The 27,396-nt window shown below is 35.5% G+C and overlaps 1 protein-coding gene across 1 annotated transcript in view; it reads right to left on the bottom strand.

The window, feature by feature from the left end:
* LOC138695975 (probable ATP-dependent RNA helicase DDX43) overlaps positions 1-27,396 on the bottom strand; it is a 66,279-nt gene that overhangs the window by 31,081 nt on the left and 7,802 nt on the right. The window contains exons 2-6 of the mRNA XM_069820403.1: positions 21,867-22,294; positions 12,858-13,094; positions 5,724-5,833; positions 4,226-4,446; positions 1,164-1,329 (exon numbers count right to left, since the gene is read on the bottom strand). Of these exons, the coding sequence (XP_069676504.1) occupies positions 1,164-1,329; positions 4,226-4,446; positions 5,724-5,833; positions 12,858-13,094; positions 21,867-22,289 (1,157 nt within the window). The 5' untranslated portion in view covers positions 22,290-22,294. The remainder of the gene's footprint in view (positions 1-1,163; positions 1,330-4,225; positions 4,447-5,723; positions 5,834-12,857; positions 13,095-21,866; positions 22,295-27,396) is intronic.

Consider the following 27,396-nt stretch of genomic DNA (forward strand, 5'->3'; position numbering starts at 1 on the left):
CTTTGCAAGATCTTCTATTCAAGAACAAAATATTAGTACACTGTCCAATTTTGTGAACATAATAATAATGTAGTTAATCTAAATAGTAATAATGTAGTTAAACTAAATTACCAATTTTATAATATGAAGTATCTCTTCTTAGCCATCGATATATGGTAATTTGATTACTTATTTATTCATTAATTCTTCGAATAGCAAAGTTATTATTTATTTCTTTATTACAGACTCTAGTTCATCATCTGACAACGAGGTTATGTGCTTGTCTTTCCATGTCTTTTTATTTTCTATAAAATTAATGCACTCATGCTCTATTTCTAATAACAAATAGGCACATTCATCTTTCTCATTGAAACTTCTGTTCCTGGTTTCTTTCTGGTTAGTATTAGTCTAAATTTATTGAAAATTTTGACAACAATAAAAATAATTTCTCACATCAGTCAAGCAGCCGATGTTCACTTTTTATTAATTCACGTACTATTGCATCACTTGTGAAATCCAAAAATGCTTGGTTAACTAGTGGCCCGTTAAATTCCCCTTCTGCAACCCGACAATCCATTAACTTTAAAGGTCTACTGACTAATGGAGGAATACATTATTTATAGGTGTTTTCTTGCAACCCAGCATCATTGTCACAGTAATTCAATGTGTTCGTGGCAAACCTGAAACTATATCTAAATTTTGCACTTAGTGTCACACTAACTCCAACACCACAATAATTGTCCCACTTAACCTTATATCAATTGATTTAAATATGATCCCCACATCAACAAGGACAGTGATAGGAAAGTTAATGAGATTCTCTACGTATTTACAGAAAGAGTAAACTGTTCTAATTTAGAAGAGCAAAGCGAACATAAAAATCTTTGCATTGGCATAAAACCAGATTAGAACACGCTGCAAATAGAAGCAAAGCACTGTTAGATAGATATCAGTTACTAACTACACTACTGACTTATTCAACTTGCCATAAAAATTTATAACACACTTTCTCAATTGTTTGGAACATAAATAAATAAATTATGACATCACTTGACACTACTGGCTAATAATAAATAATGTAATTAAAACAAACAACTCCACACAACACAGAAACTTTTACTTGTAACTTGTAAATTATTACTTCATACATTTTTTAAGAATTGAGTTACTTGTACTTTACTAACCTTTTCATATCTTTGTAATGATACTTATTAACCTCCTTTTCTATCTGTAGTGCCAACTCTCTTGTAGGTGCCAACACCATAACATTTGGTCCACCACGCTGCGATCTTGGAATGGGTTGCTTATCTATGTGAATGAGGGCTGGCAGAAGGAAGGCTAATGTTTTCCCTGTAAACACAAGGCAAATAACAAAGTCCAAATGTTTACAAACTGAAGAATATGATGTATTGTTGCTGTCAAAAAACTGTTGTAGTGGAGAACATGCATTACATATTTTTAAAATGAATTAGGGAGGGGGGTATGGAATATATGATTTACAATAAAACACCTCCATACTACAAATAATGATGTACTACATTAGCTTATTTCTCATTTTCGTAAGACACCTGATAATGAATGTGATGTCAAAGCACACATTTAACTCTGCATAGACACAGTAAACTAGAAATGTTGTTCAGACTATATTGGCTGTATGAGTTTGTTTTTATTCTTGAACTTAAAACCAAACAAATGGTTGATGATTTCAGGAAGGTGTACAGTAGAATCCCGTTTATCCGTCACCCTATTAACCGACTGGCGGATTATCCGTCTGTCTTTATGTCGCTTTTTTTCTATATATGAAGTACTGTACACTATATTAGCACGTTATTTTTTCTAGAGAGGGTTATTACAAGACTTTACCCTTACACAGTACGGTCTACTGTTGGAGTTGTCGTGCTGTATAAATTCTATGTAAAATGACTTCCTTGCTTTTAAAAAAATCGTGTTCTGCTAAGTATCAAAAAAAGTACAAACAACTGAGTGGTTTGGAGAACGAGAACTTTGGCTCAATTTAGAATACGAGATTGCAGTCTCAAGTGTGTGCAATTTAATAAAAATCAGGATAAAGTGTATAAAATATGTAAATCTATGACACAAGACCTCACTATTCCTATCTTTCCACTGACAGCCATTAGAAGGAGTTTCTTTGACCCTTAAAAATCCGTTGTTAATAACCAGACTTAAATCAGTGAACTTGTGATCCACTACCTAGCATGTTCAATACAAGACCATGGACGAAATTACCAAAGTGTAAGCATTATTCACTAAATGTACGAAAATATTTTATGGTACGGATTATCAGATTCTTTCAATTAACCATTCAGTCCAACCCCTTCATTACCACGGATAATAGAGGTTCTACTGTAATTCATTAATCTACCATGGGCAATTCATTTATCACAGCTTCCTTCTTCTTTAACCAAACCAAATTCATGGCGCACATCAGCTTCCTTCCTACCATTCTCAAATTTTTTCATAACATTAACTTAATCTTCCACATCTAGAATTTTTCTTTTCTTTGCACCTCGCTGCATTGTCCTGTAAAATCTGTTTATAAACTGAATGTCTGAAATTACAGTCCAAATGCAATCAATGTCTGGATTACAATACGGTACACAACTTGGAATACCAATGTTTTTAAAAGGCTTGTCACCACGACAGAAGAAAAGAGTTTGACCTACCCCACATTCCACCCTCTTTTCTTAAAATTCCTGTTCTTGGCCCATAAAATGCTTCTGTCACAGTAACTGAAAATGGTATTTGTCACTAATGTGTACTGACATCAGGCCCCTACTGATTAATATGATTCCTGATGACCTAATGCTCACATGCAAATACGTCAATTAATGTAACCATCAGTTAAAATTGCCACGTAATCACTGATTAAGCATTTTTACGATGCATCAACTTCGGTTAGGACTTAAATAGGAGGTTAACCACAGTAATCTCTAACCGGCCATATTCGAACAGTTAAAGGAGATAACAAATTATTAATAGGCCAAGTAAAACAAAATGGTGGCCAGGTCAACAGGTAATTATTTCGAAGATGATTATTATTGTACAGTACTTGAATTACTTAGAGATAATGATGAGCATGAAGTTTCTTTAGTGGAAAGAGAAAATTCTTACGAGGAATTAGGCGACAGAAAATTTCAGGAGGGATTTTGTTTATCAAAATCTACGGTGTCATTTCTGATGCAACAAATGGGACATTTAAAATGACACAAACAGTCGTATTTCTCCTATGCATCAGATGCTTATATTAGGCCTACAATTCTATGCAACTGATATTTTCTATATTTTAAGAGGGAACACTCGAGTATCTCTTTCTCTACGTCACTGGCTGAATGAAGAGAGGTTATGAATGGATCTTTTATTTATTTATTTGGTTATTTTACGACGCTGTATCAACATCTAGATCATTTAGCATCTGAATGAAATGAAGGTGATAATGCCAGTGAAATGAGTCTGGACTGAAAGTTACCCAGCATTTGCTCGTATTGGGTTGAGGGAAAATCCCGGAAAAAACCTCAACCAGGTAACTTGCCCCGACCAGGATTCGAACCTGGGCCACCTGGTTTCACGGCCAGACACGCTGGCTGTTACTCCACAGGTGTGGACTGGATGGATCTTAAGATGCACAGTTTCCTGGTATGAATGGGGTACACACATTCGTACTGATCTTCATTCTTTTCCTTTATGGATATTCCCTCTTTTTTCATATATAATATATTTAAATATAGTAATTAATCAATACTTCAAACTCACTTGGGATATTATCATTTTTGCATTTAATTTTCAGTTTTGTACGATTTTAACTTAACAGCACTGAAAAACAAAGAAATGCAACTTGCAAACATAACAGCACCCGAAGGCAAACAAATGCAACGCGAAAATATAGGACACGTTCGTCCCCATGTAGCAGTCATTTTTAGAAGTTGGCTATTATGTTTGCAGAGGAATGGATGCTTTCCTTTAGTCATTTTAGCCTTTACATTGGTTAAATGAGGTGTCAACTAACAATGTTTAAGTAATCAGTGATTATGAATGATGCACAGAAATTACATTTTAACCACGGTTACTGTTTAACTGTAATTTCATAACCTATGATTACTGCATTTTTAACCGATGTTGATGCACTTCCCCATAAATCCCCAAAGACACTGTATCAACAAAATAATATTTTATCTTTATGCTTAATAATAGATAAGAAAATACAAATGAACTAAATAAAGTCTCTTACCTGTGCCAGTCTGTGCAATTCCAATAAGATCATGGCCTCTCAGTAATATTGGCCAGGCCTGACTCTGAATTGGTGAAGGAAGTTCGAAATTCTGTTTATAGATTTCATCTAAAATCTCTGGATACTGAGAAAAACATTGTTCAAATGTTTGCACAGGATTTGGAATTCCCCTCTCTCCTTCCTCAAATACGAAAGAAACAACAATGTTATTGTTTGCTTTCCTGTAACAACAATCAAGAAGAACTGATATCAATGCTCTTCAATTAGCTTCTAAACTCGTAAATTTATGAACAATACTGTAATTTCATGAACACAAGGTCTAGGATATGCACTGAAATAAGCAATTACAATAGAATAATAATTTATTAGTAGAAAGTTTTTCTGTTGCTGCAGAAGGGTTTATCGAGATTTTCATGCAAATACAATTTTCAGCATCCTTCACACAGAAAAAGTTATTTTCAGAATGTCCGTGTACAGCAATTTCTCCTTTATTTTTAGATATGTAGTTCTTTCCATATTCAATACATACAGTTCAATTCACTGAGGAATGATGTACATGTAATACAATAATTTATACTAAAAAACATAAAATGGTGATCTACTCAAAACTGGTGCCAACAATTTATTCTTATGTATTTCTTCCTATAGATGGGGAAGGGCAAATGACATAATATTAACCACATCGTCAAAAACGATTTTTTATGACAATTACCTATTACTTACAAAATTATTCCTTCAATCTAAAACTTCAGGACAATTCTTACAGCTTTTAAGATTCTACTACAGTTTGAAAAATTAAAATATTTGCTGGATGTTATGTTTTCATGTTACAAGAGTCGCCTTTAAACAAGTCTTCCAAATTATCTATTATCTACTGGCAGTGCAATTTTCTTATAAGGGAACTATTAATGAGGAAAATCACAGAAAAACCTCGACCACATTGGTCAGCACTTGGGATCGAACCCGAGACCACCTGAATGCAACTCCAATGCATTAACCCTGCTTGCTCTGTTTGAAGTATTTTGTTTTAGAGCTCTTCAATTATAATTGCAAATGTGCGTATATCGATGAGACTAGAGAAATATTTAAATAAACTAACAGAAAAGTGTGACAATTCACTGTTAAAAAAATTAAATATTAAAAAATAAAAATATTAAATGATACATAGGTATTTACTTAATTTCAGACATAATATAGCACATGTTAAAATTTCTATTAATCAAATGTCTTCCTTACATTACATAAATTATCATATCATGCAGTTATAATATTGTAATATAAAACTATCTATCAATCCAATCCTTAGTGTATATAAAAATAACTGGTAAATCAATTTCCTGTGAAGTTTTCCACTACCACACTGAACGTACTAAAACAAAATAGACTAACTACATTTAGAAAAAGTAATATCAGATATCTCTAATTTGAAGTTAGGACTCTAATTCGAAACTTTCTATTCAATCTATGAAATTCAACATAAGATATATAACAAATTTACCGAAATCTTTCAACCTCTTCTGGAATCATGTTTGCAACATCTGGATCTTCAATATAGAAGTCTTTAAGCAATGGAGGGCATTTACTCCAGCGTTCTTTCTGTGCTTCTTCCTGTAAAAGAATACGAACTATTTTATACTAAAAGATGACAACAGAAGAAAAAGCACTGATTCAATATGAAGAACTTATCAGATTACCAGGAAACAATTGGCATTCATACAGTCCCCTCTATAGATTGAAAACTCAAAAAAGTTTTATATCCATTGTTCAAGAATTAAAACAGAAAATCAATATCCCGAATTTAAAAGAAAACTTACAAATTAAACCAAACCCTTTAACTCTATTAAATATAGAATATAATCTAAATTTAACAGAAGAAATACTGAAATCAGAAGTAAACACTGAAATACTGAAACAATTGTCTTTAGAGACAATTAATATTAGGTACCCTCCACAAAACTGGCTTCATTTATACACCGACGGATCCTTGATCTCCAGAGAACAAGGTGCCGGTGCAGGTGTTACGTGCTGTCTCTTCTCACTTTATAGATCTCTTGGATATGGAACAACAAGTTTTGATGGTGAAATCATTGCAATAAGGGAAAGTCTCAGGAATCTTCTATGCCACATCAATAAATTTAGGAATGCAGTTATATTGTCAGACTCCAAAGCAGCTATTCTATCAATTGTCTCTAAACACACACCTTCATCTCAAACAGCAGAAATAACTAAAATGCTCTCTCAATTAATATCACTCAATAAAAGAATTGTATTCCAATGGATACCATCCCATTGTGGAATCCTGGGAAATGAGAATGCGGATGCTTTAGCAAAGAAGGGCAGCACTGCTACTTACAGACCTGTTACTAAATCTACGTATTACTCTGTGAAAAGATTTATTAAATCTACATACTTAGACTTCAAAAACAAAATTTAATAACACAATCCCAAGGGAAAAAATGGAACTCTCTGCATCAAAATCCACAGTTAATTCCCGATTTACCACGAAAATCGTCTGTAGCTACATTTAGATTGGCAACAGGCCATGATTGTTTGGCCAAACACCTACATAGAATCGGAATATATCAGTCCCCTAACTGTCCATTGTGCAACTCAAACCAAGAAATGGATTCGGAACATCTCAAAATCTGTGCTTCAGTGGCTGGTCATGATAATATCTTTGAAAAATATTGGAGTGCAAGAGGTCAAATGACTTCATTGTCAAATGCCTGGCATTAGAAAACAACAACAACATTTTATACTAAAAGTACAAATTTCCGGACACTGTAAGAGAACCTGCACATTTATGTGGCAAGAGTATGTACTATCTGACTGGTGTATGTTGTTCCAAAAACAATTCAGGATGCTAGCACTGTGAACTCATCCACTCCAATGTTATGGGTAAGAGATAGTTGCTGCAACCGTCTACTAACTACTTTGCAAATACAGAAAACTCTCGATCATCTAGGCTGATTACCGACAAATGGGCACCAATAACTGAAAATACGGATTATACTATTTTTGCTTTTTACTGCAGAATGGACCTTTTTAAATACTAGGAATACAGTGCTGTAAATTTAATATGTCAAACATTTAACATATTCACAATAAAATTATCAATTTTAACTGTAAGCTCTGAAGTGTGTTTATACTGTTCTAGATTATGGAGAACAATGGAATTTTATTTACACTGATATTGTGGCACTCTGTAACATTAGTACTTGTACTATAGTCGTGACACTGTTATTCCCGGCGTGATTCCTCCTCTTTGCTTACGTCTTAGGAAGTCAAGGCTCTATAAAGTCTAGGTAGGTAGTATCATCCACCATTTTTGTTCTTTCGTTGCTGAGGTACCAGACGAGGGATCTATTTGCCACACCGTTAAAAATTATCACGTCGTAGCTCCTATGATAATAAATCAAAAGCACTGTAATTCAGCAAATAATTGAGCGGCAAATAACATACTTGTGTGCTTCCTGCGAACGCCAACGAAAGAGCCAAAATGGCGGGCGATTATATATTAAGTACCTATCCAGCCTTAGGATATGCTTTACAGCTTCATCAGCGAATCACAAGCCGCACACGTTTAAATGTAGGCGACCTGCAACATGATTGGCTGCCGGAAATTAGAGCAACGGGACCATAATCATACATACATAGACCAAAGAGAACTGTAAGGATAACCTATATTAACAATTGGATACTTAACAATAGAAAGGTAATTCAACTGTGAGATTGTAACAGGCCATTTGGCCTAATACTTGAAGGGAAGAAGAACAACAACAATAGAAAGGTGCTAAATGTCAAAATTAAAAAAGAAATGTGATATTTCACTAGAATGTTGCAATTTGCCAAGGAGCATTATCAAGGGCGTATTTTGCGGACTACCGGGGCTACCGGCGGTAGCCCAAGGAAATTACAAAAGAAAAAGTTTATAATATAACATAATGTAATAATTTTGTATTATTAGTTTTACCATAGTAATTAAAATTAAAGTAATTGTTAGATTTATATGCGCTCTCTGCTCTCGAAAAGAAACAAGTTGTCAAGGCAGCATCGCTGGAGAAACCACTTGCTACGTGAGGTAGCCTGTGACCGTACCGCGCACGCTGTCCTGTCGCACAGCTGCCCGTCCCCCCTGCTCCCTTCTGTTTCCATCGTGCAGTGTAGGCCGGTCGAGTTACCGCTCTCGTGATCAGTTTCTTCGCAGGCGCGAAGCAACAATACGCTTAGTACGCTAGATCATGAATGTGATTGTGTTCTTGTAGTGCATTATTTTAAATCTGTGATTTGTTCGAGTGTCTAAGAGTTACATTAATTCTGAATTATTAAGTTTTTAATTTCCCAATTAAGTGATATTGTGAAAAATATGGCAGAACAAGTTTCTGGAGAGGTTTGTGTTGAAAATGACTGTGTAATAGAAGGTTTATTAAAAGTGCCTTTTAACCGTCTTACATACAACGAGAAAGTTGAAATTGTGAAAATGGAAAGACCAACTCCTGAGTTAAATTTGTCCATGGACGTAAAAGAAAAACAGCGAGAGTACACACGCCATTTCACTTCATCATCATATGATAAGTGGAATTGGTTGTGTGGTACTTCTAAACTGTCTAAACTATTTTGCTGGCCATGTTCGTTATTTAGCCGCGAAACTAATGTGTGGTCAAAAGAGGGGTTTTCTAATATGAACTCCCTTCGAACGGCAGTCCTAGAATACGACAAATCAAAAGCTCATATTTGTAGTAGCATGAACTTTGCAAACTTTGGGAAGACAAGAATTGATTTACAGCTAGATAAGCAAAAAGCTCTACACATCAACCAACACAATGCTCTTGTGAAAAAAAATCGGGAGATTTTACTGCATCTTATTAACGCAGTCTGCTTTCTAGGAAAACAAGAATTGGCTTTTCGGGGTAATAACGAGAGTGTGGAATCAGACAATATAGGAAATTATATTGAATATTTAAGTTCCTTAAGTGAATTTGACCATTTACTGGCCAATCATCTTGAGAGTCAACAGTATTTCGTGGTACTTCTCTCGCAATTCAGAATGACTTAATATTTGCTATAAGTGGGGTTATGATAAAGAACATAAAACCTTTTGTGGCCATTGTTGTTGATGAAACAAGTTACTGCTCTAATCAGAGTCAATTGTCCACTGTTTTAAGATACGTCGATAGTACTGCCAATGTTCAAGAACGGTTTATAGGGTTCACAAATGTCAGTTCGGACAAAACTGCTGCTGCTTTGTTTCAGCATGTGGAAGGTGTTATAGCAGAATACAATGTCGGCAATAAGTTAATTGCACAGACATACGATGGTGCTTCAGTTATGGCGGGAAATATTAATGGCTTAAAAACAAAAGTTCAAGAAAAGTATCCTCAAGCACTATTTGTCCATTGTTACAGTCATGTTCTCAATTTAGTTTTGCAACAAACTACTTCATCCATTCCAGAATGCCGCATTTTTTTCAAAACACTGTCGGGTTTAGCTGCATTTTTCTCATCATCTCCTAAAAGATCAGAAAACTCAAGGAATTTATGAACAAGAAACTCCCAAAAGTAGCACCAACTAGATTGAATTTTACATCTCGGCTTGTAAATACAGTAAAGGAATACAGAGAAAAAAAGACTGCTTTCTTTAAAAATATCATTTGTAATGACTCTGAAGAAAACTGGGATGATGCTGTAAATGTGCAGGCTCAAGGATATTTGAATTTTTTCACACAGTTTCAGAATATATTTCTTCTTGAAGTCTATGCTAGAGTGTTCGCACATACAGATGTGCTCTACAATATTCTTCAGACAAAAAGTCTAGACATAGCATACTACTTGCAAGAGGTATCAAAGTTAAAAAAAAATACTACATCCGAGTTCAGACGTAGTGGGTTTCCGTCCATATGGAGTAATATGGAAAATGAAAATTCTTCAGCCAATACAATGGAACCACCATTAAAGCGAAGACAAGGAGATGATGAATTGAAATACAGGCAGCTGTACTACAGCATACTAGATCGTATGAACATGGAAATTACTGACAGATTTTCTGATTATGGAAAGCTTCAGTTCACACATCTTCTAGATTCTCAAAAATTTTCTGCTTATAGAGAAAACTTCCCGAATGAGGCACTAAACAAATTATTTCAGTCCTATAACAGTCACTTTGATCAAGTACGTTTGAAAAATGAATTAAGTGTAATATATTCAGCAGAAGTCTTTGATTTTTCGAACAAACCTATCCATGAAATATTATCTGCTATATATGAAAACCAGCTGAACCAAGTTATTCCTGAAGTCCTTAAATTGGCAACATTAATTGTGACAATACCAGCTACGTCAGCATCGGTAGAAAGAACATTTTCTGCGTTGAAGAGAATAAAATCCTACTGTAGATCAACTCATACACAAGAACGTTTATCCGGCTTGGCACTAATATCCATTGAAAAGTCATTTCTACAGAAACTTTGCAAGTGGCCCAACTGTAATTTCAAGGACGAAGTCATCAACGTATTTTCGTCCCAATCAAGACGTCTGGAATTCACATAAATATGTAAGGAATTTTATTATAGGGATTTTAAAATATATTTTGTGTAATAATAGGGTCAGTGGTAGCCCAAACCCTTTAACCAGTATATGCCACTGAGCATTACATATCAACAGGGCTACATAGGTCCACAGAAGATTACAGAGTGTTATTAAGACCACCAAAAGATGGCAGTGGTGCAAAGTTACCAGGGCTCTCTCATAAAAAGGTGCAATGTGTCATTCATTTTGCTTTTCGTCCGTTGTTTATTTGTCGTGTTAATAGTGAAGTTATGGAAAAAGGCATTGTTTATTATATACCTTAGTGTTTTCTACAAACAAGAAGATCAGCATAGGTAAATCTTATATACAACATAATATATAGGTAATGTAGGACTATGAATCACATAGAAACAAAGTATTACCTCTAGATGACAAAGCTGGTTTGTTTTGAACTTTTCAATTCCTAGAGTTAAAAATCCAGAAAATGAGGGAAATACCATTAAATTAGCACGTTTTTCTTTATTTTAAGTGGTATGAAAATGCAAAATAAAATGCAGTGAACTGATACCCGAGTAGAAAATAGCTTTATTTTCTAAGTTATAATTGACAAAACTAATAAAAGAATTAATATTTGAGGAGAAAAATTCGCTCCGGTGCCAGGAATCGAACCCGGGTCCTTGGTTCTATGTACCAAGCACTCTGACCACTGAGCACAGCACCGGACCGATCCTTAATCCTTTAATGTTTCCCTTTGTGAGCGAATTTTTCTCCTCAAATATTAATTGTCAATATTACAGATATTATTCTGTAGGACAAATTAATAAATCTATAATATTCTCATAGCTGCAGTGCATATGTCTGTACAGATTACTGTGTGCATAACTGCGGAATCCCGGCCAAACAAGTCACTCAGCTGAGTGCGCTCCTAATATAATGGCAGTTGACATTGGACATAAACGTCAACATATATGCCTAACTTGGAGTCAGGTCACAAATGGAAACATTGAAAGAGGAAGGTTCGGTTCGGTGCTGTGGATTGAATTTGGCATAGCTCAGTGGTCAGAGCGCTTGGTACGTAGAACCAAGGACCCGGTTCGATCCCCGGCGCTGGAGCGAATTTTTCTCCTCGAATATGTTGTTGTTGTTGTCTAGTGCCTTGCATTTGGCAATGAAGCCATTAGCAGTCGTGCTTTCCAATACTTTTGAACTGTAGTTTCTTCTGATCTTAATGCTTCATAGGTCTTCAAATGGTCTTCATTCATTTCTGCTGGATCGTTACACAGGACACATATGGGTGAAGCTGAGATACCTATTCTGTAGAGATGACTTGCTAGACAGTCATGATTTGTCAATAGTCTGAAGGCTGCAACTGCTGTTTTTCTTGGTCTCTGGGGGATTATATCTGGGTTGGAAAGTAGTGTAATCCATTTTTTGTCTTTAGCATTTGATTCTATTTCTGGATTCCAGCACACTGTGGAGTCATGGGGAATGAAACCGCAGACACACTTGCAAAGAAAGGCACAACAATAAAACAAAAGTCTAAATTTAATTTCTCATATTCCTCAATAAAATGCTTGATCACTACAAAATTTTCTCCTCAAATATTAATTGTCAATATTACAGACATTATTCTGTAGGACAAGTTAATAAATCTATAATATTCTAATAAAAGAAATTTGATGCCCCTAGTGCCTGCATATTTTATTTCATTAGGCAAACAGATCTAAGTCAGACTAAGTTAGCATACTGTGTGATCAGCTTCATTAATTAACAGTCAATTTTTTACTCCTGGCATGCTTTTTGGCATATTATTTTACTTCCAGTATGCCATACCGGCTCATACCAACCCAATTCGACCACTGGTTTGAAAGCAATAAACAGAATAAATTTAATATTTTCTCATTGCATGTAATGAATGATTAATAACATTATAAAATATATGTTTATGTCCCTTTAATGGAAGGTGAAAGAATAATTCTAAAGCTACCTTCACTTTGGAATCCACCTTTCAATTCATTTTGGTGAAGGAAATGTGGCAACTCTAAAGAGAAAGAAAAGAAAATGTCATCACATAACATAAAATAATCAGGAAGTGTAATCCATACACTTACATATATTTTGTTCACTTCAGCCCAGTTTATAATCTTCGGCTTTTCTGGTTCAGAGTCTGCTGTTTCAGCCCCAAATCCATTGCTGCTTCTAGAATTACTGAAGCCTCCACTATTTCTCGTGTTGTAGTTATTCAAAAGATCTTCAATTAGCTGTTTTGCTTTAGCCATTGATTCATCTGATCCAGAAAGAATCACAGAAGTAGTTTGGCCAAAATCATCATCATTGGGCTTCCCAATCTGAAACAAAAGTGTATAAAGAAAACTACATATTATACTACAGTATATTACACTAACTGTGCCATATTATAGTACACTATAATGGCAACTTGAAACACCTTGAAATAAAATTATAATATTTAGCAACAAAGAAATTAAAATACACACAATGTAAGTTGGCAAACAAAAGCAGATATTAAAAGTTATTTTTTTTTAGAACATGCAAGTTAAAATAATAGGCTTGAATTAAAAATGGACTGAAAATAACTGAATGAGTTTAATTAATACCACGTTTAATTACATACTTATTATGCCACATGCCTACAGCCGGTTCAGATACAGTGCAATCCATTTTCCAAAAGCACAGCACTCTTAAATGTATATTATTTTAAATCAATTTTAAATGACAGGTTTTTCAAAAATGATCTACACACATTTCAAGAAATTAAACACAATGGCTCAGAAGAGCATATGGGCTATTCCATATGAAATCGATCAATAAAAAACCTTGCATTTTTTTTATACTCTAATTTTTTCCCTAGTTATACAAGGTGCTGAGGAGAGTGCATTTTCAAAAATATACTATTGAAAGTCAAACGGTTTTCATATTGTTCAGCGATAAATTTAGCGTATTTTAGAAAAACAAGCCTCTTTCAGCGCTCAGAACTCTGGAACCATTTACTGCAGAACATTGAACGAGAGCTTATTTTGAAGTTGACATTTGGTAGGTTATGTTAAGAAGTAATCATTTTTATTGTACACAGAGAGACAGATAATTTGATTGTACTTGCTTTTAGGCTTTTTGGCCATTTGTAAAAATGTAAAAAAATATTGAGAAAAAACTTTGCATTATTAAGAGGGATTCAGCATTGTTTGCTTAGTGGTACGGCAATAAGTTTCGAGGATATTAAATAGATTATTTTCACATGCCTAGACTTGAACGGCCAGAGCTGAAGATAAGCGAGCGTTGGGCGTCATCTTACTCCTGTGTTTATGAAAACCTGTGATAAAGCTAGCACAGCCATGACTGCTAGACGAAACATCACGTGTTTGTCTCCTGGCCTTGCTTGTCTCGGCCAAGCTCCTGTCTCACAGTCAGCTGGTTAGTTCATGCGCGTATTATTTATTTTCTTTATTTGATATTTTCAATACTTTCTTATCAACATACCATCAGTAAAAAATATCTGTTTATTTGTACTTTCAATGCCGAATCTAACTATATATTTTTAAAATATTTTTTCCTAGCCAAAGGCGTCTTAATGAGGGAAATCTAAATTTCTCCATTTCCATAAAAAGTAAGAAAATCTGTTTATATGTCAATATAAACTTTAATTTCTCAGCATCAAAATAAACCATGATTTTGATCATTGGGTGAAAGGGTTTCGGAGCTACAACAGTTTAAAGTTGCTAATTTTATGAAAATACGATAAATTTAAATATTTTTAATTTAAACACTATGAAGTTCTGATGCCTCAAACTTTGTACAAAGCATTGTATCACAGTTCTCTTACTTACTTACAAAAGGCTTTTAAGGAACCCGAAGGTTCATTGCCGCCCTCACATAAGCCTGCCATTGGTCCCTATCCTGTGCAAGATTAATCCAGTCTCTATCATCATATCCCACCTCCCTCAAATCCATTTTAATATTATCCTCCCATTTACGTCTCGGCCTCCCTAAAGGTCTTTTTCCCTCCGGTCTCCCAATTAACACTCTATATGCATTTCTGAATTCGCCCATACATGCTACATGCCCTGCCCATCTCAAACTTCTGGATTTAATGTTCCTAATTATGTCAGGTGAAGAATACAATGCGTATCACAGTTCTCTACATACAAAAAAAGTTTCATTGTATTTAGAAATTGTAAGGTCAATTTTCTCTATATTTCGGTCGATTTGAGATGGAATAGCTCATATGATAACTGGTAAAAAAAAGTTAGTAGTAGTTAATATTACTTATGTGACATATTTATACAAGGTGAGGCAGAAATATCTCCCCATTTTCAACTGCACATAAAATGGAAAATACTGACGTCAAATATCAAACAGTAATATAAATTTATTCCTTATGGTAGCCTATGCCATTTTATCCTTCAGTTCAGTTCCCCACACACTTTCAGATTTCATGTCAAGGATGTGTTCCTAGCTGCAAGACAATAAAATTGTGGATAGCGTCATTTCAGAATATGGCTTCAGCACTAAAACAAAACCATCAGGGCGACCAAGATCAGTGTGATCTCCACAAAACATTACAATTGTGCATCAAGCATTCGTAAGGAGCTCAAAACATTCAGCAAGAAAACATGCAGCAGCTTTGCAATTAAGTAATCACAGCCTTAGGAGAATTTTGCAACATGATCGTAACTTTCATCCATACACAATGGTAATGTGTGTGTTCGTTTGATTTGTAATGTCCGCTACTACGATCACATTTCGCCTTCTTTCGATAAATTATTGTGGCTCAGGTTAAATGAGAGGAGAAAGTTCCATTCCCTTTCTCTCTTATACCGAATTTTGCACACCTCTGCTCCCTCTTACTTATCTGTCCGATTCCACAGTCTTTCTCGGTATCATAACTTAAATACTCGGTCACAATATGATAACATGCTAGAAATACCACTGCACACATCATCTCTTTATTCTTCATCTTTCACTGTTGCTACTTCTCGTCACTGGAATTCTCTGCCGCCTGAAGTCTAGAGCTGCTGAACTTTAATTTCCTTTAAATGTAAATTAGAAAAATATCTTATGATGAGTTGCCAGACCTAACGCGTTGCAAATATTTACTGGAATGTGTTCCAGTGTATTTATTTTTATTTTTTTTGTTTCTTATTTTTATTATCTAAATCGTGTTTATTTATCACTTAACGCCAATATGTATCCCACTGTGTTGTTGTTTTTTATTATCAATCTATTTTTTGTGTACATTTTATTCAATTGTCGGTTTCTGGTTTAATTATGTAAATCCTACTTAATTATAATCTAATACTAATATGTATACTAATGTGTTTATTTTTATTTTTACTGTTTTTATGTGATTCGTATTTGATTCTAACAACATTAATATGTATTTCACTATGTTTATTTTTATTTCATGAGGTAAATTTTATGTAACTACCTCTTTTGATCTCATTATGTACCTAAATTGTATCAGTATATAATTACTTAATTCCGATCCAGTTTTATGTTCAAATGTGTAAGCAAGTTTTAATCCTGGTTGAGTGTAAGAGAAGGCCTTACGGCCTTAACTCTGCCAGGTTAAATAAAGCCATTATTATTATTATTATTATTATTATTATTATTATTATTATTATTATTATTATTATTAATGGTCCACGAACTTAAAGATTGTGATATGGGAAATCATCTGAGATTTGCTAAACAGATTCTTGAAATCCTGTCCAACAATATTGTTCTCTTAATCTCAGATGAAGCACATTTTCATTTGTCCAGAAGTGTAAATAAACAGAACTTCTGGTACTGAGCAGAGGAAAATCCGAAAGAGATGAACATACGACCACTTCGTAGTGAACGCATTCCATCCATAAATCACAAAAGAAGTAAACTAAAATAATCAGTACCAGTTGCAGAAAACACAGTCCTGCAGTATATATTGATACACCCCAACTCTGGCTACTATAGTCGTCCACAAGCATTTATGGTTGCCAAGATCACACACTTTCCCTTATTCTTACTGCAAACTTACTCACTCTCTTGCCACCCTAATGGGCTGGGGACCAGTTCTACTGTAAAAATCTTAACTTCCTACACTGCAAAGATAAAACCGAAATTCAGTATCTTGTCTAAGTTTGTGCTGTGCTCTTCTGTGTTATATTACTGTACAGCTGAGTGTTGTCTAAACTTATGCTGTGATATTCTGTTTTACAGATGTATGACTCTTTCTCAAACATTCAATAACACATGGCCGAGTGATTAGTCTCTCTGCCTTGCACCATGGCGACCCGGGTTCGATCCTCGTCTGGATATTGAACAAAGTGGGGTTTTTTATCAGGATTCTCCCATTTCCCCTCATCATTGTCCTTCCACCAATGTCCCATAATCACAGTCACTCTGCGAGATCCCAAGTAAGGTGTCCAGAACAAATAAAAAGAAGTCTGAAAGTTGTATAATTGTGTTTAATAAATACTATTATGCTTCGAGTATGCTTCGCAGTCTAAATATGCGTAATCAGACAAAAGAAGTTATTTTATTTTTATGTTTACAAATTTTTTAACATGTTTCTAACAGTGACTTATCCTCTATTTCTTCCATGTACAATAAAACTCAAACAGTTATGGCAACAGCTTTTGGTGTTAATTTAAACATTTTAAGAAATGTTTGTAATGACGCGACTGAGCCCCACAAAATGATCCACGTCCACCTTTTTGTTGCCCTAACTGTCTCTTGATTCATTTTCCGTTTCATAGTCTCGTCCATCATCTAATTTTCCTCTTGATCGTCCCTTCAATCAGTTTACTAGGCCTATTATTAATCTCGGCAATCTTTTTTCTTTCTTCCCTTTATTTCACCTATAGTTGTTATTTCTTCATTAATTTTTCTCTGATCAAATTAATTCAGTTCTGATTGTCCTTTCAGCAATTTCCCTATTAAAATGTTCTCAGCAATCTGTTATTTCATGCTGTCTCATCAGTCGTTCTACCCTAATAGTCCCGGATTTTATTTTCCTTCCCAGTGCCTTAAATATTTTTTTTAATCATCTCTTGTCACTTTCGCCCCAATCACTTAATCACTCCTGATCGTCTTATCAGTTACTTCTCCTGATTATCTCGTATTAAGATGATCAAGAATGAACTGATGAGATGAGCACAAGGAGACTAACGAGATTATTTTTTGCAGTGTAACTTGCAAACGGAAAAGTTCGTGAGGAGGGTGGATAAGCGACCGAAACTACATACATCCTTGAACACTTCAGAAGTCTGTGTTCCACTATAACAACAGGCATCTATAATGAACACCGATCAAAATATCCCTCATTTCTCATGAAAAACAAAAACTGAATAGACTACAGTGGACTATAGTGGACTTGATGTCAGCAAACAAATGTTATGTTTTATTTAACGACACTCACAACTGCAGAGGTTATATCAGCGTCGCCGGATGTGCCAGAATTTTGTCCCGCAGGAGTTCTTTTACATGCCAGTAAATCTACTGACATGAGCCTGTCGCATTTAAGCACACTTAAATACCATCGACTTGGCCTAGGATCGAACCCGCAACCTTGGACATAGAAGGCCAGCGCTATACCAACTTGCCAACCAGGTTGACGTCAGCAAACAGCTGGATACAATAAGAAGATTGAGTGAGTGAGTGAGTGATTGATTGATTGATAGTGAATGCGTCACTGTCTAGTGTGGTGTTGCACAGTTTGGGGTTATTGGCGCAAACCTTTTTAAAAGTGAAAATGGTGGTTTCTGTTTTAGTTCTGAAGCCATATTCCGAAATGATTTAATCCACAATTTTATGGTCTTGTAGCTACGAACACGTTCTTGACGTGGAATCTCAAAGTGTATGCAGAACTGAACTGAAGAATTAAATGTCATACTATAAGGAACAAATTTATATTACTGTTTGATATATGACTTCAATATTTTCCATTTTATGTGCAATTGAAAATGGTGAGATATTTCTGCTTCACCTTATATTAAAACTGGCCAGAAGTGGCAGGAAATAATTCTCTTATGCCACACATTCTTTATCCGTTCTTAGCCAATCACAGAATGTGGCCATTATGACACTTCTCACGTTGCATAGACATAAATATTAAATATAGTCCATTCATATCTTTAGAGTGCATGTAGCACAACCTTGCACTACCTCGCTGTTCAGCCAATGAATATCACAGGTTCCATGTAACCAACAAAAGAAAGAATCTCTGATATCAGAGTTATAAAGAACTCAAGCAGTTACTGAGAGAGCAGCTGATGAAACTGCATATGTTAGATTGGAATGCTATTTGAAATTAAGTTCCTGGGATAAATACACTACAAAAGATATTGATAAATTACATCAATTTAATGCTTCAGGATTCAAATGTTACACACACAATAAAATCCGTCAAAATCTTGAAACCGATTATGCTCAGCATCACGTCTTTTCTTATATGCTACTAAAATTAAGCAACAGTTTCACACCAGTGTCATAATTCATGAGCCATTTCTTTATGGTGCAAAAACAATTTAAATAACATCAATAATTCTCTAGGACAGTGAAGAGATCTCCAACTCCTGTTTGTCACACTATTTTTCTAGGTATCAAATGAAATAATTAGCAAGTAAGTAGATGCAAACTGTATGGAACATGGAACTACTGTGGATAAATAGAAATAAAGCCACTTGTGTATGTCCCAGAACATGACCACTGGACACTCACCAGTTCTGTATTTCTGCGTCAGATATCTACAGCACATCCCAAACATTCACATCCATGGATGCCTCACATACTATGCCACTGCCTCAAATTTTGTTCAAAGTAATATGACATTCGAAGAACTAAAGTGACTACAAAACTGCTGCAAAAATTATACACAATTACATATAAGCAGTCAGAACGTTTCTTCATATGGAACAAAATAGAAGAATCTAGTAGGATAACCCACCTATAACAGCACAAACATTTACAATTCATGGTAGCAGAAGACACGAAGTTAGATTTTTATGAGAAGGATATATAAATTTCCCAATTACTCAAAATACAGACTTGTCAGTAATCTAGTGAGAGTCTTCAACTGAAATATTCCCATGCTTTTCTCTACAAAATACCTATTACACAAACTTTATCTATTACATCGGTTATCAAGAGTTTTCAATTAAACAATTGTGGGTGTGGCTATGTTTAATTTTGTCAGAGATTTTATTCATATGTAAGTACAATACTTTAGAATCACAGAAAGATTTATTCAAAATGTAACAGTTTTCAATACTCATTCACTTGAAAAGGAAAAAAAGTGACAAACAACGATCAATTCAATGTTATCAAAACTTTCAACTTTGAAACAAATCCAGAAGTTATTACAAAGAATCTTCATAAAAGGAAGCTCATCCAAAAGCAGAAACACACTGAAATTTATCAACACAGTCCGAAGAACCTGATAATTAGAGGTCTGATTTTCTTGGTGAAGTAAGAGCTCCTGTTTGCGGTAATATAAACTCTTCTATTTCAATAGGTATTTCATGTTATAGCCATTTGAACACATACCAGTACTTCTCATTATCAAATTTGATTTATGATGCCTGTTTGCTTAAAAATGTACACACATAATAAACACAATACAACATTCTCATCATTCAAATACACCCTGAAACACGATTCTAGCATAATTTCAACATTATATGCATGAAGAGTTGTGTGACAGTCTGTAAGTATTTTGGTATATGCAGGTTGTAAACTGAGAAAGCCAAGAGATATGAATGCTACCAAGCAGCAGAAAAATTAACTATCATAGCAAACCACACAACATAAAAGCATTTGTGAATGGAAGTTTTAAACAAAGCATTTCCGGCGGGACAAAAAAGAGAGACTAGAACTACAATGAATCACGTTTTTGGGGGTAATATTTCGTAATTTTCGTGACAAAGGGATCTTAATTAGCTGAAACCGACGTATTTCGTGCAAAACAACAAATTTCGCAACATTTTGTGCCTTTATTTCGCATAATTATAACACATGTTAAGTACCGTATCTAAAAACGAAATACAGCTATATGAAATGTTTTCGCATTTATCGTTGCTACCAAAAAACCAGGCACCTATTGATTTTTTCTCTTCACTTTATATGGAGAAGGGGCCCAAAGTCAAACTCTTGTATGTATAGAGCAAGCTGCACAGTAAACTTAACTGTGACTATGTAATGATAATGATATGTGAATAAATTATGACAAAATAAGTTCAAGGTCCAATGCCGAAAGTTACCCAGCAATTCAGCTTCAGTTGGTTGAGGGAAAACCTCGGGGAAAAAAATCCAAACCAGGTAACTTGCCCCAACCAGGATTTGAACCTGGGTCTGTTCGTTTCACAGTCACACATCCACAGTGATGATTTTATTACTGATAAAATACATTACAGCTAACAGGAGTAGCTCAGGTGGTAGCAGGTTTGCCTACTGATCCGGTGCTCTGCTTGGGTGTGGTGGTGTACTCCTACTGATAATACATACATAATTCATACTGACTTGGTGTTATCCATTATCCTACTAGAAACTTTTAAGATAAAATATTATAATTATATTAAATTACAACAATTAATAACCTCTTCACTAAATTTATGCACTAATAAAAAATGATGCTATTGTAAAACAGTAACCACAGATAAACAATTTATTTTATTACAAAATCATTACGAGACTTCACAATTCCAATCAAAGTATTTCTTGAACAGCATAGTTTCAGTCCAGTAAGTGTTCTTAAATATATTAAACAATTCACTGTCGGGTATTTCATGTTTTTGTAATATCTTCTTATTCATTCATTCTGGATTGCTCCCCTAACATCAATCTAACTGTAAGCACTATATCCAACTATAAAAAATTGAATGAATGATGTCACCATTTCCTATTCATCATTACACCAATTTTACATTCCTACCGAGCAGAAAACAACAACAGTAACAGCAGCAGCAGCAGCAGCAGCAGCCGCCGCCGCCACCGCCGCCGCCACCACCACCACCACCACCACCACCACCACCACCACCACCACCACCACCACCACCACCACAACAGTGTGCTTGGAATAAAAATCTGTTCAACATTTTAACAAAGAACTGAAATATAGTAGTACATACCTGAATATGTGCACCACTTTCATCTTGGAGATCTCGTATCTTGGATCCACCTTTTCCTATTACTTTCCCGACATCGCTGGATTTGACAGTGACTGTGGTGCTGTCTCCTGATCCTCCTCCATAATCATTTCGCCCACCAGACGAATTTTCTCGCCAGTTATTACCAGGACGGTTCCCTCGGCCTCTACCACGATCAAATTTACCACCTCCTCCACTGCTACCAGTACCTACTTTGTTTTCTCTATTCCCAAATTGATTGTTGTTTCTGTAATTTCTATTATTTCCACCACCTTGTCGGTCTCCATAATCACGTCCTCGATTTCCATTCCAACCTCGTCGACTACCTCCACGACCAAAAGTTTGGGAATATACAGGAGTATATTGTGCCTGGCTTTCACCATCTGAGTCCCATCCATCATTCATGTTGCCTGCAATAATAAGCAGCAGTGCTTTACAAAAATAAAAATTATAAACACGACTATCAATTTAACTTAGATTGAAACTTCGGTATCCTATCGCACACAACAGTGACATTGACTTGTATTATTTCATGACCAATTGAAACTGAGATGGAATAATTTTACAAATATACACACAGTACAAATGGTAACAATTGCATTACCACAGTCACACATGTATTTACATACTTGGCTTCTACGTAATAGGCCTATAAACAAAAAACAAACTGAGTGGCGACGCCAATTTCGCACAGGAATCAGCGTGGAAAGTTGGTGTAGAAGTGGTGGCTGGCAGAGAGGAGGAATCGCATGATTTGTGTAAGTTTCTTGGTAAGTACATAGATAAAAAGAGAGTTTTTGTAACATCGAAGCTTTTGATATGCCTTGGATATACATATACAGCGCCTTCAACTTAAGACGCAACCCAGGTATCAGTAGGCGGGCAGTACTCTCAAGCAGTAATACTCAGCAGCATTATGCGGTAATTGAACTATGAGGTCCGGCATGCATTCTTTCTATCCATATTTAGTGTTAGTTTATCTTCCGTAAAATTAATTTAATGGTGTTTAAAACATAAGACGTTCAAAATGACCTCCACCAGCTTCAATACAACCGACAAAGATGATACTGAAATACGCGATCCAGCCTTGAAATGCTGGAGATCACTGCCCAAATATTTTCCTTTAAGTTCCTCTAATATATGAGGATTGTTTACATACACTTTATGTTTTAATTTATCCCAAAGATAAAAGTTACATGGTGTTTACCACCATGATAAATTTAAACTTAAACAGAGCACAGTTCACCAAACACGTTAAATGAAAACTAAAACTGACCAAACACGTTCATACCTTACAGAAGACAAACACTAATTGCATGCTGGGTCGCACACCACCACTGGGTTTCCCACTTGAAATACCGGCCTATCCCCCTGCCCGCCTGCTGCACAATACCGCTTGGTTTTCCCGCTATAGAAAACAGTCTATCGGCTGTGTTGTGTCTTAAGTTGAAGGCACTGCATTTAGGTCAGCAGGTGGATATGGATAGTTATCAACCTCCCTTTGGTAACGCAATTGTAAAGAATTAATACATAGTATGTATATGAGAGACACGCACACCCACATGTGCACACACACATATATATATATATATATATATATATATATATATATATATATATGGGAGGCAAAGGCTAACTGGGATTTCCCGTCTCTGATCAGGTCAAAAAACCTGATAGAACTGATACTTAATCCTTGCAGAGAATTTTGGTGAAGTCCGGAGGGCCAAATTAGTCAAATCTGTCAAATCCACTCTACTCATCTCCGCATTGGAGCCCCCTGGAATCTTTTAAGATGCGAAAGAGAGAATGGTGTGCGGAAAGCAGCAGAAAGCTACTGCATTTATCTTTCCCAAGGAAAACTGCAAACATGGCATGATGAGTCTTTCCACGGTGAAAGATTTCAGACATAAACTATCCCTCCATTTGGACGTCCAGGAGAGGAATGCTGAGGAAGGACACATTATGAAGCAACCCAACAAAGAGAAGAAAAGAAGATTGAGGATTGGTACGTGAAATGTAAGGACTCTTTTGCAAGCAGGTAAGTTGGAAAACTTGAAGGAAGAAATGAGAAAAAACAAAGTGGATGTGCTGGGAATATCAGAAGTGAGCAGTGGCGGCTGGTGACCAAATTATTCGGCGGGGCACAACTTAAAACACTAATATTGGATTAATTGAACCCATAGGTTCCTCACTATACGAACATAGGCTTGCCATACTGAATAATTGCTGAAAATTTGACTAACAAAATGTAAATATAAAGAATATATACACTAACATTTCTATTTATAGATGAAGTCCGTCCTTCGATCCTTAGTTCGAACAAATACTTCGATAACTTGCTGGTTGAAGTTAGGAATCAAACGCACCATTTTACTCTCAATTGAAAGCATTGCTAATGCTGTCAGTCTTTCTTGGCGCGAACTCTGCTGTCGAAATCTAATTGCCTTCCAATTAGTCCACTAACTTTATTCATATTGAAATGAACGAGTACACAAGCACACAACGAACACTAATGTAACTAACTTCATACTTGAAATAGAAAAGAAGAGAATTTTTATTAACACTCAGAATTTCATTATTGCCGCTACAAATACAAACGCAGGAACCGATAACATGTATTTCGTACGGTTGTCAATGTTGCCAACACTCTTAATAAAAAAAAAAACAGCCTACGATAATTTTGAATATAGCTAAACTTCTGTATTAACATTGTTAAACAGTTTAATTTTAATAGCTAAATTAATCAGAAAACATAGTAAAACATTACCTCTTATATGAAATACAGCAATTATAGTAACTAATCTAAAAAAACTAGATCTAGCTACAGAATAGCTAAGCTGGCAACTCAATTGGTTCTTCGGGCCATGACAGTGTTACCATCATACTTCTATACGTAACGCCTTCCTCATCCGCGTTCTACATTTTTAAACCATTTGCGCATGTGCACAGGATGGCCACACAAATGACTGAGCCCTGGTAGACGCTTCCCCTCTCATCTTCTCGATCCCCGCATCAATCACCTCACACCGCTCTCTTGCACTTGAAACTCTGAGTAGTTGTGCGCATGTGCAAAGGATGGCCACTAGAACTACGGTGCCCGAGACAGATGTTTCCATGATTTCACTCGCTCAACGTACCAGTAGCTGAAGGCATTCACATTTCACAGTATGTTTATACCTGAATGGAAGCTCTTAAATCATTAAGTTTTGAGCAGATAATTTTAAGCAAAAATTGCTTTATTCTTTTTGTCGGAAAATAAAACAAATGGGGGGGGGCACGTGCCCATGTGCTCCTTAACACGAGCCGTCACTGGAAGTGAGGTGAGAATATAGTGGTGAATTGGTGCGTGATGAATTCAGGTTAGGCCTATTTTATTTAAATGGTGTTGGTGTATTACTGGGACCACATGTGAAAGATAAAGTGATATCAGTGCGTTATGTAGATGTCCAGATGATAATGGTAAGACTACAAGCTAAGAAAATATACATAGTGCTAATGCAAGTTCATATGTCACATAGTGGATTAGCAGATGAGGAAGTGGAAGAAAGCTATGACAAGAAAGAAGAGATAGTTGAGAAAGGGAAGACAGGGAGCATGCATAATCCTAATGGATGACTGGAATGCAGTTGTAGAGAAGGGCAAGATTGAAAAACAGTTGGAAAATATGGATTGGGAAAAAGAAATGATAGAGAATATCTGGTGAATTTCTGTAAAAGAAATGAAATGATTGTTGGAAATATATAATTCCAGCAACATAAACAAAGAAGAGATATGCTGTGAGGACGGAACAGGCATTTTGCCTATACCGTGAAGTGCAGAAGAAGAAGAAGAAGAAGAAGAAACAAAGAAGATGCACATGGACATGCCCAAGGGACGAAAGCAGATATCCGATAGACTACATACTGGTACAGGAAAGATTTCGAAATTGCTTAAAAAAAATTCAAAGATTCTACCAGGAGCAGATTTTAACTCAGATCATGTCCTGCTGACAGGCGAAGTAGATATTCGTCTGAAGAATGCAAGTGGAAGATAGGTGACGAAGAAATTGAACATGGAAAAACTGAAGAACAAAGAGGAAAGAAGAAAATTTGAAGCAAATTTTTAAGAGAAAGCCTCTACATTGGAATCCACACCTGAGAACAGTATTAGTACTGGACTCGTCTAAAAATCTGTATACAGACAACAGCAGAAGAAACAATAGGATACACAGAATTAAGAAATCTTGGGTAACAGGAGAAGACAGAGGAAAGGAAAAAATGGAAAAACATCAACACAGAAGAAGGTACAAGAAACTACAGGAAATTAAACAATGAACCAAGAAGAGAAACAGATAAAGCAAAGGAAGACTGGATGAAAGAGAAATGTGAAGAAATAGAGAATCTAGAAACAAAAGGATGATATGATTTAATGTATCGCAAAGTAAAATGTTTGGACTTCACAAATAAGAACAGGAAATCCATGTCGTTGATAGAGGACGACATCGGAAATGAAATAACAAACAAAGAATACTAAACAGAGGGACAAAATATACAGAAGAGTTATATGAGACAAGGAATCGTCCAGATGACTTAGCTATAGAAAACGAAGAAGCTGTATCAAAAGACGAAAAGGATTTTCCATTTTAAGGGGAGAAGCTGAACTAGCGCTTAAGGAAATGAAGAATGGGAAAGCAACAGGAGTTGATGGAATCCCCATTGAATTAGTGAAATGCTTGGGTAAAGACAAGAAAGGAATTCTATCATTATGCAACGAAATATATGAGAAAGGCGAATGGCTTGAAGATTTTACGGAGACAGTGTTGCTTCCAATACCGAAGAAAAATAATGCCAAGATATGTAATGAGTTAGGACTATCAGCCTAATATCGCACTCGGCAAAGATTTTCTCGAAAATGCTGAATCAACATTTATATTCTAAGATGAAAGAACAGTTGAAAGAAGAGCAATTTGACTTCAGGAAAGAAAAATATACGAGAGATGCAATTGGACTGCTATGAACAATCAGCGAAAGATACCTAGAAAAGAATAAAGTAGTGTATATAGTATTTGTGAACCTAGAAAAGGCTATTGACAGAATGGGATTGGAATAAACTGATGGGGATCCTAAAGAAAATAGGTGTGGATTGGAAAGCAAGAAGGCTGTTCAGTAATCCTCATATAAAACGAGTCAAAGTCAGGTTAGGAAAAGGAATGTCAGAAGGAAGTGAAATAGGGAGAGAAGTAGATCAAGGATGTTCTTTGTCACGAACCCTGTTCAACATCTACTTGAAGGATTTAGTGAAGAACTGTTTTCAGAACATGGGAGGAAGTAGGAGAAAAAAGAATAATGTGCATAAGATTTGCTACTTATATGGCGTTGTTAGCAGAAAAGAATATGATACTAGGGGATATGATACTGGAGCTAAATGGCACTATGAGCAGTATGGAAAGAAGATAAATGCCAACAAGACGAAGACCATAGTCATAGGAAGAAAAGTAAGATGGTAAACTTGCGAATTCTAAATGAGGCAGTAG

The sequence above is a fragment of the Periplaneta americana genome, chromosome 3 (assembly GCF_040183065.1).
Source record: "Periplaneta americana isolate PAMFEO1 chromosome 3, P.americana_PAMFEO1_priV1, whole genome shotgun sequence".
NCBI classification, from domain to species: Eukaryota; Metazoa; Arthropoda; class Insecta; order Blattodea; family Blattidae; genus Periplaneta; species Periplaneta americana.